This window comes from Trichomycterus rosablanca, chromosome 4 (assembly GCF_030014385.1).
Source record: "Trichomycterus rosablanca isolate fTriRos1 chromosome 4, fTriRos1.hap1, whole genome shotgun sequence".
NCBI classification, from domain to species: Eukaryota; Metazoa; Chordata; class Actinopteri; order Siluriformes; family Trichomycteridae; genus Trichomycterus; species Trichomycterus rosablanca.
Genome location: NC_085991.1, coordinates 42,326,889 through 42,344,670, shown reverse-complemented (window position 1 = coordinate 42,344,670; position 17,782 = coordinate 42,326,889). Strand labels below are relative to the sequence as shown.

At 38.8% G+C, this 17,782-nt stretch overlaps 1 protein-coding gene and 1 non-coding gene across 2 annotated transcripts in view; both read right to left on the bottom strand.

The window, feature by feature from the left end:
* Positions 1 to 10,467, bottom strand: part of acin1b (apoptotic chromatin condensation inducer 1b) — a 35,078-nt gene extending 24,611 nt beyond the window's left edge. Inside the window, exons 1-3 of the mRNA XM_062994332.1 lie at positions 10,323 to 10,467; positions 3,477 to 3,542; positions 1,482 to 1,593 (exon numbers count right to left, since the gene is read on the bottom strand). Of these exons, the coding sequence (XP_062850402.1) occupies positions 1,482 to 1,593; positions 3,477 to 3,542; positions 10,323 to 10,460 (316 nt within the window). The 5' untranslated portion in view covers positions 10,461 to 10,467. The remainder of the gene's footprint in view (positions 1 to 1,481; positions 1,594 to 3,476; positions 3,543 to 10,322) is intronic.
* LOC134313010 (small nucleolar RNA U6-53/MBII-28) lies at positions 3,643 to 3,735 on the bottom strand. The gene has a single exon (XR_010011917.1). It is a non-coding gene; the product is annotated as a small nucleolar RNA U6-53/MBII-28 (small nucleolar RNA).
* Positions 10,468 to 17,782: the final 7,315 nt, after the last annotated feature.

The window sequence follows — 17,782 nt, the reverse complement described above, 5'->3', positions numbered from 1 at the left end:
ATGCTAATAATATTAAAAAACCGCTGATGCTGCAGCTTTACTTTGTTAATCATTGTTAACTTAAATCAGTGTGTTGGAGCTTCTGAAATGTCCATATTTGCGTGTCTTTGGGTGAACGACGCACTTTTAGAAAACTCTGATTTAAGAGAACGTTCTCTTAAGCGTTAAGAGAACGTTTGCACATGCGCATTAATGTGTTTAACCACCGTCACAAGCGCAGATTCACCAAACCAGCGTGCAGTCCGTCACACATCTCACATCATTTCACTTTCATTTTGTAGTAACGAGTAACGAATTTACATACAGCGAATGTAACGGAGTAAAAGTACACCATTTCTTTAGAAAATGTAGTGGAGTTAAAATGAAAGTTGTCGAAAATTTTTATACTCCAGGAAAGTACAAGTACTTCAAAAAACTACTTAAGTACTGTAACGAAGTATTATTACTTCGTTACTATACACCACTGCTTACCGCCGTGATACACTGTGTGCAGATTAGCCACTTGGATGCTCAACTTTTACCACTTTGAGTTTACTGTTCAATCTGATTGAATGTTTACCTTCATGCAAAGTGCCACCAATAAAATAAATTAGTTTTATTACATAGTCTAAAGTAAAGCACAGATATAGCAGAAAGAAACTGATTCTCATTGTTTCACCAAACGCTGAACTGTCGGATTCCATTTTAATTTAAAACCACGGCCTTGGAAGCAGAATTTATCATGCCGTCATTATGACTAGTACGCTGGTTTGTATTTGATAGCAAGTTTTCTCATCCTGGAATCAATTGTCATGGCTTCTCAGTTCTTCGATATGATTTCATTTGCCATTAGATTCAGAATAAATAAAAGTTCAAAGTTCAAAATAAAAGTAAAATCAATCCATCTTCTCACTTCTCTGAATGACAACCATTGCCAAGCATTTAAACTAAAATACTGTTTTAAACTGAACTACATTTCATACAAAACTGCATGTGAATTAATTGTTAATGCAGTCAGTAACGTCAATAGGGTTTATTATTTCAAGCTTGGCACCAAGTGGCACAGTCAGCATGTCTGTTGTCTATTGTGTGAAAGGTTTAAACACTGTGTTATGCGGCAATATGCACCCAGCCTCGCAGTAAACAAAGTGCAAAACGCTCCTCATGTGAAGGCCACCTTAATTACGACCCATTTTAAACCAAAGTAAATCAAGTGATTTAAAGCAAAGTGGGTGTTATACCCAGGGTAGAGCTGGGTAAAATAAAATGAGTGTCAGTTATAGCAACATACCATAATGTAGCAATAGATCTGGTAAACAAACTTGTTTCCTTTAATCTATTGGCATACTGAGCTTCAGTAATCTATAAATCTGACCTTTTTTATTAGAGCCCAGCTCCAACATAAAAACCTGAGGTCTAACAAATACAGCTTTCATTTTTCTGGTTCCAAGTGGAGTACACAATTTAATTTTAGTCTCATTAAATTTGAACTGTTATGTTACCGTCTGCCTCAGCTGCCTCCCGTGCCTCCCTTTCCATTCTTTGGCGAAGGAGCTCTTGCTGCTTGGCAAGATACTGTTTGATAAAGCTGTTCTGGCTCATCTCCTCCCCGATCTGAAATTAAGAAAATGCACATTAGTCTGAAGCCCATCTTTGCCCCTGACCCTGGGAATGGCCAGTTTAGACCAAGACCATCACTTGGCTGACTATTATTTTAATGCCAAAAAGCATATTTCTGTGAAAAGGGAAACGATTATGCACCAGTACAGCATTTATTAGCCCCAGTAGATAAGCTTTATCTTCAAGAAAATGATTAAGTAACAATATTCAGACATTTCGATATTGCACAATATATTGATGCATAAAGCGCACACACAAAACAACTTTAATAGCCTTAAAATACCAACTTAAGTAGCATGTTTAGTGAGGTTTACATTTTAACCAACAACTTTTTTTAACCATTAGAAACTTCATAGTAATAATATGTTCTTCATGATACAAACATGAAGACCTGCTGACAAGAAATTTGATGCGTTTTGTATTTTAATGAAGCACTAGAAGCTTTCTGGTTCTAGTTGACCAATGGGCGTGAAATATTAAATAAAACGTAACTTTGCTTCCTCAATTCTTAATGCCATATCATTAAGCCCATTTTAAATGAATAACGCTTGAAGCCTTCACAATATAAAATGTGTACACTATTTTTGTGTTGCTGTGGACAAACACTGGTCAGTTCTGCATGTGGTCTTAATCCGGTAAAAAGTATGTTTAAGCAGTCAGCTACCAAAAGGAAGAGTTAACCATGAAATTGTAGTCAGTACTTGTTTTAACATAGCAGTTTTATACTGGAGTTAAAAAGCTAATCTTGCCAGCAAGTAAGAGATGCTAATAGCACATAGTTTATCAAAACAGGCACAGACAAAATGCATATCTGAATCACCACAGATTGTTGATTCTAAGACATTGTTTAAAACCCCCTTTTTATGCCTGTTTTATGCATAACTTTAAAACAGGTGTTATTATTTAGACGTACAGTTTGCAAAACTAGCAAGATAAAGTATAGTAATGTCACAATTCTATTTTTTCTCTTAATTATTTGGCACCAAAGGATACTGGCTGATAATGACACAACCTCATAGCATAAAAACTGACTCACTGCAAACAAGCTGAGTACATATCAAATACATGATGGTAGCTGCTATAAAGATATGATGATGTTTATGTGTGTTTGATTTGTGTGTGTTTCTAACCATTCAGAAACAGTGGGCACAATGCACAAACATGCACACACCTAGGCGCCATTAACAACATGCTCCCTTTTCATGTTTTGGTTTTTTGTTTATTTGGATTTTAACGTCATGTTTTACACTCTTTGGTTACATTCATGACAGACACACGGTAGTTTCTCGTTACACAAGGTTCATCACTTCTCAAGGTTATATTGAACACAGTCATGGACAATTTTGTATCTCCAATTCACCTCACTTGCATGTCTTTGGACTGTGGGAGGAAACCGGAGCACCCGGGGGAAACCCACGCAGACACGTGGAGAACATACAAACTACACACAGAAAGGACCCGGAACGCCCCACCTAGGGATCGAACCCAGGACCTTCTTGCTGTGAGGCGAAAGTGCTACCCACTTAGCCACCGTGCCGCCCCCCATGTTTTGGTAGATGAGAGTTCACCTGGATAATGATTTGAACTAAGTGAGTCGCCTGAACATGCACATACAAAGGGCATGTGAATCAGTGAACTGATACAAAGCTATCGTTTTAGGCCAGATTTTTTTCTTAATAGCACACACATCCTTGTGGCTGCTAAACAGCCTGTTCAACAAAGTTGAAAAACAAAAAGAATGTCTAGAGCCCTTCATAAAACTATTGTTCGTACCCTGTGTTAAGTAATGTGCTAATGCATTCATGCTCTGAAAAGACTAAACTGCAAATAGCAACATGCAAGCACACACACAAATTCAGTTGCAATCCAGATCTTACCTGCGAGTTGGGCTGCAGACCTGTGTGAGAGGTGGAGGTTCTCTGTAGGTTTTCCAACATGAGAGCCTGCAAAACACAATTATCAAGTATTACGAATAACACTCAGAAATTACAAATACAATAATAGAAAGCAGGCACATTTATTAAAGGTAACAGGCTGAGGTGTTTCCATCAGAGCACACTGTTAGTGTGAGAAGTTCAGTTGAACGCATTTGCGCCCAAGCGCATCAGTATTAGCATGGCGAACTCATCATAGGAAACACACAGCAAACAAAGGACTAGACTTTTACTGTAAAGTAAATTGAAGTGGATATTGTTTTCCAATAAAATTGCCAAAAAAGTTGAACCTCTTATAAAAGTCTATATTAAAGCTATATACACCCCCTATATATATAGTTAAGTGTTTTGCTTATCATACATAACATAGAAATATACTACAGTAGTTATATTACTCAGAATAAAGACAAAACATCAAAAATAATACAAACCTCAGGCCTGTTCTCAGATATCTTAGAGTATACATAGTAATCTTGTTACACCTCTACTTTACAGACAAAACAAGTGCAAAAAAACCAGATAGACAACAAAGATACCTCCAAAGCTGCACAAAACTGACCAACAGTGCACTACCCAAGCCTACTACTTACCAACTACTGAGTGTCCTCATAATTATATTTAGAGGGTGAGCAGCAACTCATTCATTCTTGTCGTTTTCACCCACTCAGAACATAACAGGTGTCAAGTGCACTATTAACCAGTCGTTAAGAAAATGTTCATGTAAAAACCCGAACAAAGGACAAAACAGGACAAAAGAATGATCTAAGGTAAACTGTTTAGACACTGTTACCTTTAAACAATGCAGTCTTAAGAGTCTACATTTTTGGTTTGCACTGTAAGACAAAACAAACAATCAATAAGCTGCAATATAAATTTATTTTAATACAATTTACATGTATTTAAATTATACAGGATGTAGGGCTGGGCGATTTTGCAAAAAAAAAAAAATTATTATTATTATTATTTTTAAATTATTACCGATTCTCGATTACGATTTCGATTTTTTTTTTTTTTTTTTTTTTTTACATTTTAATTTAAAAGACAAAAATAGTAACAGCACCATAACAATAACTGTATAACATTAATTAACAATAATTAAAACAAAATAGAAATCTTAATTAGCTATATCTTTTATAAGAATAACTCACAAACAACTCACTTTAAATAATGTGCAGCATAGCCTTACATTAAGAAAAGTGCAAAACCATATAAGTTCTGTACAGGTTTCTTAAAAGGAACACGAGCCTGTTTACTGTTTCCACCACTGAAGTGTATCTACACTGGGGGGGGGGGGCATCAAGTAATCACTCTGCTCAGCTTTGATTTTGTCCTCTTGTGATTGGGGGGTGGATGGAGGTCTTAAGATCTGCTTCTAACAATATAGACTACAATTCCCATGCTCCCACGGACTGTCACGTGATTATCACATGTCCCCGTTCAGCCAATCCTGATTGCGCTCATCGGCTCCGTAGTTTTGATTCATTTAAGCTGTGTTCGATTCAGTGACTCATTTGAACTCTGTGTCTCGTTTTGCCGATCTTGTTTGCGCTCCTTATTACAGAATCTAACCGTTACCGTGTATAATCCTTGTTGTCTTCCGTTTACTGTTTTAGTTTTCGCTGATTTTGTACGCTGATTGTGCATTTTTGATAGTAAACTTTCCTTGATATATATTCCGTGAGCGTCTGGTCAGTTTCTGCCTCGTGATGTGTTAGTATTTAAATTAAAATATAAAGTATGTAAACAATCGTGATTGTCACATTTCTAACATCGGGTGAAAACAGTCACTTGAATTAATCGTGAAAATCGCCCAGCCCTAACACGATGTCTCACAAATTTTGGATAGATGAAGTACTAAGAACTGGATTCAACTCAGTTACTGCAATATGTTTTGGAACTATGTGATTTTGTTTTGAACAACCAGTAATAAAGTTCATGATTTCTTTAAAATACATATTACCTGTTGATTACCACACTACAGGGTGGGCCATTTATATGGATACACCTAAATAAAATGGGAATGGTTGGTGATATTAACTTCCTGTTTGTGGCACATTAGTATATGGGAGGGGGGAAACTTTTCAAGATGGGTGGTGACCATGGCGGCCATTTTGAAGTCGGCCATTTTGGATCCAACTTTAGTTTTTTCACTGGGAAGAGGGTCATGTGACATCAAACTTATTGAGAATTTCACAAGAAAAACAATGGTGTGCTTGTTTTATTTATTCTTTCATGAGTTATTTACAAGCTTCTCTTTGTTTACAGCCATTGACATGTCGCAGAGGTTAACACGTGAGGAGCGGATAGAAATTGTGTTGATGTCTGGTGAACGCAGTACCCGGGTCATTGCAGCAGATTTCAATGCAAGACACCCTACGAGACCACCCAGCTCCCATGCTACAGTTAGCAAACTGCTTGCCAAGTTTCGTGAAACTGGTTCAGTGTTGGATTTGCCAAAATGTGGACGCATGAAAACTGTCACTAATGAAGAAACATCAGTGGCTGTCCTAGCTTCATTCAGCAAGAGCCCACAGCGTAGCACTCGCCGCATGTCACTGGAGAGTGGCATCAGTCGAACATCCCTTCGGCGGATATTAGCTACTCACAAATGGCACCCTTACAAACTCCAGCTGCTGCAGCATCTCAACGAGGATGACCCAGATCGGCGCACTGAATTTGCAGAATGGGCAAAACAAAAATTGGAACAGGACCCTCAGTTTACACAGAACATTTTGTTCAGTGATGAGGCAAACTTTTATGTGAATGGTGAAGTTAACAAACAAAACCACCGCTATTGGTCTGACACTAACCCACATTGGATAGATCCCTCCAAGACTGTTGGAACACAAAAATTGATGGTATGGTGTGGTATATGGGGTACAAAGATAGTGGGGCCATTCTTCATCAATGGAACCCTCAAGGCCACTGGATATTTGAAATTGCTACATGATGATGTGTTTCCCTCTTTATGCACTGAAGCTGGCACGTTCCCTGAGTTTTTCCAGCAAGATGGTGCACCACCACATTATGGGTGTCAGGTCCGAGCATTCCTAGATGAACAGTTTCCTGGAAAGTGGATTGGTCGTCGTGGGCCAGTTGAATGGCCCCCAAGGTCCCCCGATCTGACCACCTTAGACTTTTATCTTTGGGGTCATCTGAAGGCAATCGTCTATGCTGTGAAGATACGAGATGTGCAGCACCTGAAACTACGGATACTGGAAGCCTGTGCTAGCATTTCTTCTGCGGTGTTGCTATCAGTGTGTGAAGAGTGGGAGAAGAGGGTTGCATTGACAATCCAACACAATGGGCAGCACTTTGAACACATTTTATAAGTGGTCAGAAACTTGTAAATAACTCATGAAAGAATAAAGTTACGTTAAAACCAAGCACACCATTGTTTTTCTTGTGAAATTCTCAATAAGTTTGATGTGTCACATGACCCTCTTCCCATTGAAAAAACTAAAGTTGGATCCAAAATGGCCGACTTCAAAATGGCCGACTTCAAAATGGCCGCCATGGTCACCACCCATCTTGAAAAGTTTCCCCCCTCCCATATACTAATGTGCCACAAACAGGAAGTTAATATCACCAACCATTCCCATTTTATTTAGGTATATCCATATAAATGGCCCACCCTGTACTGTTATGCTTCTGTTATAAAATATGCAAAAAGTCAAAAGCTAAGACTTAAATGTATGTGGTATGTTCCATTACAAGTTTAGAATTGCAACAATTGTGAAATAAAAATCGAAAGTTGTATCAGTTACTCAATAAGACAAAACTGTTTAAAGCTAAATTATGCTACTTTGATAAAAAATAATAAAAGTGGCATTACTAAGTCAACACTATTAAAAGTGCAAAATTTACAATAAGCCACAATGTTACCTAGGGATGTTACTGATCAACCAGTAACCGACAAAAGTCATTGTTTGATTAATGCTGCTGGTTAAAATACTTGATTCCGATTTAGAGCACAGCTACAGTCTGTACAAAGAAAGTACACTAATATAAAACTCACCACAATCCACTCACTATTCAAGAGCCAGCCATGTACAGCTGCATGTGTTTTTATATAACATAAATAATGACCAACAAGACTAATACTTATTAAAGTCAACGTGTTGGTTTTTGCATCAACATGTACTGCATGTTAAACCCATGCATTTTTTTGCATCATGTCCCAGTATTCTGCTCAGTGTTCATCTTAATGTTCTACATTTCTGCCATGCTCACTGCTACACTGTTTTATTAATCAATAAAGCAATAAACTTGTTGACATAAAACTTTACATTTTGATGGGATGCCAGAAGCTTTTTTAGCAGTTATCCATTAAAAATGGTAAAATTTGCATCCCTGATATTACCCCTATAGTCACAACTCTAACTGATCACATTTATATTTACTTGATGATCTAGTTTTTACCACAACAATTGACAATTTTATTGGTTCTAGCAATAACTGCAAAATAAAATTGATTACTTTTAGGCTTAGTCAAGCTGTATTTATCGGTAAATGTCAACAACTTATTCATTATAACAATATGGGTGTTTGTTTTGTTTTTTTAAGATAGTAGCACACCTTATAAGCACTGTAATTAATTTTCTAGCAGGAAAGGTGGAAAAGTGTAAAATAAAAGTGGGATAAGGGCGTTGTGGCTGCACTGGTGCTTCACATAAATAACAGTTGTTCCTCAATTGTTACTCTGATATAATAAAACACAATTTACTACAATATATGTAAATAAACTATAGTACATAAGCATTATGTAAACAGACATGGTTAGAGTCGAAGTGGAATGAGTCGGTTTGTTTAGGTTTAGTTCCAGAGTGTGATCTATTTTTACTTAGATGCTAAAATGAAGGTTATTAAAATAAATGTTTCACAGTGGTAATACACAAAGACAAGCAAACATTTGTTTTAAAAAGAACTAAATTTGTTACATTAATGAACGATTTTATAACAGGACACTGATCTAATTTATTTAAGCCCCATATTTTATATTTACAGCTCCTATGATAGGGCCAGTGATAGCTCAGTGGTTAAGGTACTGGACTAGTAAACAGAAGGTTGCCGGTTCAAGTCCCGCCACCACCAAGTTGCCACTGTTGGGTCCCTGAGCAAGGCCCTTAACCCTCAATTGCTTATTGTCTAAGTCGCCTTGGATAAAAGCGTCTGCTAAATGCTGAAAATGTAAATGTATGATTAAGGGGTAGATCTAGACCAGGGGGATTAAAGATGATAGACCGGGGGATGTCTGTAAATGTCCACAACTTATTCATTATAACAACATGGGTGTTCTTTTGTTTTCTAAAATAGTAGCACCTTATAAGCACTCTAATACACTTAATTTGTTACATTAATGAATGATTTTATAACAGGAAACTGATCTGATTTATTTAAGCCCCATATTTTATGTTTTGCAGAAATCCTAAACGTTTAAAGTTAAGGCATATAATAACTCAAGGAGCATGTATGATTAAGGGGTAGATCTAGACCAGGGGGATTAAAGGTGATAGACCAGGGGGATGTCGGTAAATGTCCACAACTTATAGTTGGGCATTGTTTTAAAAAGAACTAAATTTGTTACATTAATGAATGATTTTATAACAGGAAATCCTAAGTGTAGGCATATATGATTAAGGGGTAAATCTAGACCAGGGGTATTAAAGGTGATAGACCAGGGGGGTCAATAGGATTGAAGATAATGACATGGAAATGTAGTACAGTTTACCTTAGCTACAGGTTATATGCCCAGTTTTGCCCACTGTTTATATGAATGACTGGGGTATTTAAGCAAGCCATAATTGTGTTCAAACCCTAAATTGTAAGAAAAAAAAGGACGTCTTTAACACCTCTAAATGCTTATTTTGAAGCCGAGACGGTGATTGGGGGGGATATTGAGGCCAGAAAGAGTGTGACGTCACACTAACAAGCCATATTACACCCAGCTTATCTGTATACAGTAGATATTACTGAATAGTTTACATAAACCAAAATTATGGAAATAAAACATAATTGACCCAAGGTAACTTCAATAGCACGTTATAAATAAGATCGATCATGTATTTTCAACTACCGCGTATTACCTCGGCGATTAGTTATAACCAGTCACGTTTAAATATCTTTTAAGAGTAAAATACCTGAATTACATGATTAATAAACAATACATTCTACTAGTTTCCGAGTAATGTATTTCTAACGTATTTTATTGCTAGAGTTATAGCTCTAGCTATATGCAGCCGTTTATCATGTGCATGCTAAAAGTAAATGGCCGGTGGGATTAAACGGTTTAATCTCTACTAAACCAGCACCGTCTGCGCCTCGATATTAACTTATATTAATATTAAAAGTCCTACTCGCGTTCTAGCAAGAATCGCAAACTTGAATCGAGTACTTTCCGTCTAAAGTCGATCTGTTTTTAATAGCAAATGCCAACAACTACCATCACTATAGTTCGATGCGCGCTCTCGATCTGAACTCCCCCCCACTACACAGAGCAATTGCGCGTGCACGAACTCAACTCAACAAACCTCAGGATCACACGACCCGCCGACTCCCTTTTCCTTACCAATAAGCACCCAGGCCTAGCCAAAACACAACAAAACATAAACAGCGAAGAAAAACAATCAAGTACTGAGTATCATGTGCCGTGCAGCAGGCGTTTTAAACAGTACACGGACACTAATGCGCATTCCCGCTTCGCTACTTGGCCTGCCACTCAGCACCCGTCTCCGTCTCAACTTGATAGTACTGCAGAATTTTTAAGCCGAACCACTTCCTCCAACTCACCCCTTTCAGTCGCTTGATGAGCGCATTTTTCTGCCCACTTTTCGCCAGCCCTCGCTGCTCCAGTGCAGCTTTTAAATCCGCCACACGAAGCGAATGAAGCGGTTTCCCATCTAGCGTAACATCTTCGAGTTCCGCCATTTTGCTTCCCCCTTTGGCTCGGTCGCGCAAACTTCGGGCTGTCGCCGTGACGCTCTCGACGTGCTGACGTCACTTTACGGAGATTTCCGGGAAAAGCCGAACGGCGTACAAACAATAACAGCATGGCCAAGTGTACGTTTGGGTCATTGCAAAAAGATTAAGATATATTTTTTTATTAGATTTTTATTCATTTATATCCCACATTTAAACAATATACAATAATAACAAAACAATATATTTTAACTGAGCTCCTGAAACTCTGAGCCATCAGCATTCACAGTTAAATACATTTACATTTATAGCATTTAGCAGACCCTCTAATCAACAGCAATTTAGTACATTTTAGTAACATTTTAGTAAACTTTAGTAAACATTAACCTACTTTAGGACAAATGGACATCAGTCTGAGAACACAAGTCTGTCATTAACCCTAAGCAATTACCCCTTATGTTTACATAAACAATGATATCCCAGTAAGCTCTTAAGGACGATTTCTATTTAATAAATGTATTAATTTGAATGTAATTATATATCTTATGATTTTTGTTTAATTGTAGTTTTCTTTTTAAATGTATATTATTTTATTGCTATACTCATACAACCTTCCTAAAACAGCAAAGACGACCATTTTTACTTACACAACAGGGCGGCACGGTGGCTAAGTGGGACAGCAAGAAGGTCCTGGGTTTGATTCCCAGGTGGGGCGGTCCGAGTCCTTTCTGTGTGGAGTTTGCAAGTTCTCCCCGTGTTTGCTTGGGTTTCCTCCGGATGCTCCGGTTTCCTCCTACAGTCCAAAGACATGCAAGTGAGGTAAATTGGAGATACAAAATTGTCCATGACTGTGCTTGATATAACCTTGTGAACTGAAGAACCTTGTGTAATGAGTAACTACCGTTCCTGTCATGAATGTAACCAAAGTGTAAAACATGACGTTAAAATCTTAATAAACAAACAAACAAACTTACACAACACAACACAGGTACAGTTCAGCTCATAGTTTTATTACAAAGTGTGTTAATAAAATGTTTTCATTGACATTGGCCTGTTTTTGCACTGGCCGAAATTTTTTTAATGATGGGTATGCTGTTTTTAATGTTTTAAGCCTTGAGCCCTGTTTTTTTCAGAAGGCCTTGAACCCACCATTACTCTGAATATAAACAAACCCAATTTCTGGAAAACTAAGAATGCTAATTGTTGCAGTTTTGCAAGTGATATTTTTTGTCCATTCTTGCTTGACACAAGAACTTGATCACAGCTGCTCAATTGCCCATGGTCTCCATTCACTGATTTTCTTTTTCATGATGCACCATACATTTTTAATAGGAGACAGATCTGGACTGCAGACAGGAAGTAAGTAAGTAAATTTTATTTATAAAGCACTCTTAAAACAACTTACGTTGACCAAAGTGCTGTACATCGAACAAGCTGTGTATCACAAAAGTGAGTACACCCCTCACATTTCTGCAAATATTTCATTATATCTTTTCATGGGACAACACTATAGACATGAAATTTGGATATAACCTAGAGTAGTCAGTGTACAGCTTGTATAGCAGTGTAGATTTACTGTCTTCTGAAAATAACTCAAAACACAGCCATTAATAGTCTAAATAGCTGGCAACATAAGTGAGTACACCCCACAGTGAACATGTCCAAATTGTGCCCAAATGTGTCGTTGTCCCTCCCTGGTGTCATGTGTCAAGGTCCCAGGTGTAAATGGGGAGCAGGGCTGTTAAATTTGGTGTTTTGGGTACAATTCTCTCATACTGGCCACTGGATATTCAACATGGCACCTCATGGCAAAGAACTCTCTGAGGATGTGAGAAATAGAATTGTTGCTCTCCACAAAGATGGCCTGGGCTATAAGAAGATTGCTAACACCCTGAAACTGAGCTACAGCATGGTGGCCAAGGTCATACAGCGGTTTTCCAGGACAGGTTCCACTCGGAACAGGCTTCGCCAGGGTCGACCAAAGAAGTTGAGTCCACGTGTTCGGCGTCATATCCAGAGGTTGGCTTTAAAAAATAGACACATGAGTGCTGCCAGCATTGCTGCAGAGGTTGAAGACGTGGGAGGTCAGCCTGTCAGTGCTCAGACCATACGCCGCACACTGCATCAACTCGGTCTGCATGGTCGTCATCCCAGAAGGAAGCTGACGCACAAGAAAGCCCGCAAACAGTTTGCTGAAGACAAGCAGTCCAAGAACATGGATTACTGGAATGCCCTGTGGTCTGACGAGACCAAGATAAACTTGTTTGGCTCAGATGGTGTCCAGCATGTGTGGCGGCGCCCTGGTGAGAAGTATCAAGACAACTGTATCTTGCCTACAGTCAAGCATGGTGGTGGTAGCATCATGGTCTTGGGCTGCATGAGTGTTGCTGGCACTGGGGAGCTGCAGTTCATTGAGGGAAACATGAATTCCAACATGTACTGTGACATTCTGAAACAGAGCATGATCCCCTCCCTTCGAAAACTGGATAACGACCCCAAACACAACCTCCAAGATGACAACTGCCTTGCTGAGGAAGCTGAAGGTAAAGGTGATGGACTAAACCCAATTGAGCACCTGTGGCGCATTCTCAAGTGGAAGGTGGAGGAGTTCAAGGTGTCTAACATCCACCAGCTCCGTGATGTCATCATGGAGGAGTGGAAGAGGATTCCAGTAGCAACCTGTGCAGCTCTGGTGAATTCCATGCCCAGGAGGGTTAAGGCAGTGCTGGATAATAATGGTGGTCACACAAAATATTGACACTTTGGGCACAATTTGGACATGTTCACTGTGGGGTGTACTCACTTATGTTGCCAGCTATTTAGACATTAATGGCTGTGTGTTGAGTTATTTTCAGAAGACAGTAAATCTACACTGCTATACAAGCTGTACACTGACTAAGTTATATCCAAATTTCATGTCTATAGTGTTGTCCCATGAAAAGATATAATGAAATATTTGCAGAAATGTGAGGGGTGTACTCACTTTTGTGATACACTGTACATAAGACAACATTATGTTAAAAAAGTAAAAACCAAATAAAAATACAAAGTAAGAGACAAAATAAAACAGATAAAAATAGACTAAACAATTATAATTACCACGGCTCCTCACTGTTCAAATGCCAACTTATAAAGGTGTGTTTTTAAGAGTGATTTAAAAACAGCGGCCGAAGGTGCTTGTCAAATATTAGGAAGTAGAGTGTTCCATAGCCTCGGAGCATAAACTGCAAATGCACGATCACCTTTTAGCTTCAAACGAGCCCTAGGAACAGTCAACAAGTTCTGAGTGGCTGATCTTAAAGATCGCTGTGTGGTTGTGGGAGAAAGCATACCACTGAGATAAGCCGGGGCTTGACCATTGAGTGCTTTAAAAACAAATAAAAGCACTTTAAAATGAATCCTGTGCTGAACAGGCAGCCAATGTAGTGAGGCAAGGACGGGTGTAATATGGTTTCTTTTCTTGGTATTAGCCAGTAACCTTGCTGCTGCATTCTGGACCACCTGTAAGTGCCGCAACAGAGACTGATTAATCCCAATATACAGAGAATTACAGTAGTCAATTCTTGCAGAAATGAATGCATGAATAACTTTTTCCAGGTCAGAATAGCAGAGAAAAGGCTTAATCTTCACAATATCTCTGAGCTGGAAGAAGCTATTCCTTACCACAGAGTTGATTTGTTTATCAAATCTGAGGTCAGAGTCAAAGATAACACCAAGATTTCTCACAGATGTTTTGACACATGTAGACAAGTGACCAAGGTTATTGGAGACACTATTGATGTGATGAGGACACCCAAAAATGATAACCTCTGACTTGCTTTCATTCAGCTGAAGGAAATTGTCAGCCATCCACCTCCCTATTTACATTTACATTTTCTGCATTTAGCAGACGCTCTTATCCAGAGCGACTTACAGAAGTGCTTCCATAGTAAACATTTCATTTCTCAAGTTTAAGTAAACAACAATCAAAGAACACAAATCTGCTGAAACCTGTTAGAACCAGAGTGGGGTTTTTTTAATTTATTTTTTCCACCACTTGGGTGATAGAACAGAGAAGAGCCTTGATGCTTGTCTTCCTTTAGTCCTTGGTGGAGGCTCAAGTCGAGCGAGACTAGTGGCTCGGAGGTTGTGTGGTACAGATCGGGGTTTGATTAGGCCTCGAAGGTAGCTTGGGGCTGGTCCATTTTTGGCTTTGTAGGCGAGCATCAGCGTTTTAAACTGAATGCGTGCAGCTACAGGAAGCCAGTGAAGAGAACGCAGCAGTGGGGTGATGTGGCAGTGTTTGGGTTGGTTAAAAACCAGACGGGCAGCTGCATTTTGAATGAGCTGCAAGGGTTTAATAGTGGATATGGGAGCTCCTGCCAGGAGGGAGTTGTAGTAGTCCAACCGTGAGATTACAAGTGATTGGACCAGAATCTGGGTAGCTTCCCTGGAGAGAAATGGTCGAATCTTCCTGATGTTGTGACAATGCAGCAACAGACTAGCTTCTACAAATAGCTTTTACAAATAGTTAAATTCTAGCACAGTTAAGCAAGTTAATAGTCAAAGTTACAAAGATAGATTCTAAAACAAGTTACAGCAAAGAATATACTTCAACCAGAGGCTTACCTTACTCAGGAATACAAATGAACACAATGGAAGTTACAAGCACTGTCCTCAAGTATGAACACTGTACAACAGTGTTTGTACTGAACCTCAAGAACAAACACTGACCTCCCTATGTCCTCAAGACAACTGCTAAGAGACGTTAACGAGCCATTGTCATTCGGTCTAATGGGAAGATTAAGCTGTATGTCATCAGCGTACAGGTGAAAGCTGACATTGTGCTTTCTAATTATTTTACCTAATGGCAGCATATAGAGAGAAAAAAGGAGGGGCCCTAGTATGGACCCTTGTGGAACACCACAAGAGACATCAGCAGAAGAAGTGAAATAGCTGGTAATATTCACTGAAAAGGTTCTATTCTTAAAATAAGATATGAACCAATTCAGGGCCTCTCCCTGTAACCCCACCCACTTTTCCAGGCGACCAACAAGTATGTCATGGTCAACAGTATCAAAAGCAGAACTAAGGTCCAATAAAATGAGGATGGCACAATTTCCCTCATCAACAGTAAGTAGCAAGTCATTTGTGACCTTCAGAAGAGCAGATTCAGTGCTGTGCATAGACTTAAAGCCAGATTGAAAAATCTCAGAAAAACCATCTCTACTCAAAAATGGTAAAAGCTGAGAATATACAACCTTTTCCAGCAATTTAGCCAAGAATGGTAATTTAGAAATCGGCCTATAGTTACTAACCACTGTAGCACCAAGATTATGCTTTTTGAGCAGAGGTGTAACTACAGCATGTTTAAAGCATGATGGAACAGTACCAGTGGCTAGGGAAGTATTAATGATATCCAGGACAAAAGGTCCTAATATATCAAATGTCTCCCTAACTATCTGTGGGGGCATCACATCAAGTGGGGAGGTTGTTGGCTTTGTTTTCAGCACCAAATCTGTTAATTCGGAGATTGAAACGGCCTCAAGCTTTTTAAACACACCTGGGCACGGCAGTGGAAGTCGAGAATCTATACCCAAGTAAGTAATGCCAGACCTAATTGTTTCAGTTTTTTCCACAAAAAGTTTAAAAACTCTTCACATACTCTAGGAGAAGGAACATTTCCAACTTCGGGTGATGATTTAAGTTAAGAATTTATTGTACTGAACAGTACTTTAGGTCTGTTGTAATTTTTGGCAATTATGCTTGAAAAGTATGCCTCTCTTGCAGACTTAACAGCTAGCTGATAGTCTTCCAGGCAACCTTTAAAAATATCCAAACTTACTCGCAATCTGTCCTTTCTCCATTTCCGTTCCACTCTTCTACAAGCCTGTCTAATTTCCTGTGTGGATACATTTAACCAGGGCTGAACTTTTGGTTTTAAGCGTTTAAATTTCATAGGGGCAAGAGAATCCAGAACAGTTGAACAGTTATAATTAAAAGAAGTAACTAACTCATCCACATTAGCATGAGTCTGACCATAGTTGGGCAATTTTAACATGTCAGAAAAGGCTCTGGAAAAATCGTTAGATGTAGACAAAGTGATAATCCTTGACCAGTGCCCTAAAACAGGAGCAGGGATATGCGCAGTTAAAGTTGAGCTAAAGACTACTGGCATATGATGCCCATTGTAGGTTCTTTTAAGGGTGGACAGGGAACTGTGTTACGACTGTGCTGTGGTGGAAACAAGGCATATTTGTCCTTTGTTGGTCTCTGCCCTGTTTTTCTCTGCACGGAATATATATCTCCAACCGTGACATAAGATTAATCCTGAACATGTCTGTGTGCAAAGTCAGGTAAAAAAGACAAGGTTTTATGTGAATGAACTCCAGTAACTTGTGCAGAGCCTTGACCTGAATCCTACTGATAACCTTATTAGGGATTACAAGCCAGGCCCTGTAGTTAAACATCACTGACCTTACAAGTACTCCTTTGACTAAAAGGTCACAAATTTCCACAGACACGCTCCAAAATGTTGTGGAAAGCCTTCACTACAGAGTAAAGGTTGTTCTTGCCTCAGTACGTTGTTAAAGTAAAAACATGGTTTGTGTCAGTAAGATGTAAATTGCATGATGTTCCACTAGAGAGAGCTGTAGCCATCACTTATCTTACTCTCAGCTTTCAGTGAGGTATTTTTACCATATGGCACAGCGGCTGGATAATCATCATAATTACTTGTGTAATTAAACTGCACTTAATTCCAAGTCCTGTAATGTTTATATTTTGACCAGTCAAATGTGAAAATGCAAATGAAAATGTATTTAAGTATTCACTGTCTGTGGCCTGTACGAAACCTTAATGTGTTTAAAGAACTGTACGGCACGTTATTTAGAATTGTAAATCACTTCTAAAACTATTATTAATAGCAGTAATAATATTAAATATAAAAACAGTGCCATGTTTACATTTACATGTCTCAAACTGGAAGATATGTGTGAATACAAATTTCACTCTGATGCTAACTTTGTAACCAGTATTCTGGCTTAGTGGTGCTAATTTACATTTACAGCATTTAGCAGACGCTTTTATCCAAAGCGACTTACACAATGATCAATTGAGGGTTAAGGGCTTTGCTCAGGGACCCAACAGTGGCAACTTGGTGGTGGCAGGGCTTGAACCGGCAACCTTCTGTTTACTAGTCCAGTACCTTAACCACTGAGCTATCACTGGCCCTAACCATGTGTTAACAAAACAAATAAAAGTCATTTTAAGCACATTGACTATAATTTTAAACATTTTTCCTTTTTGTTTTTAATAACCGTTTTATTCTGGTCCTAAACGTTCAGCGCCAC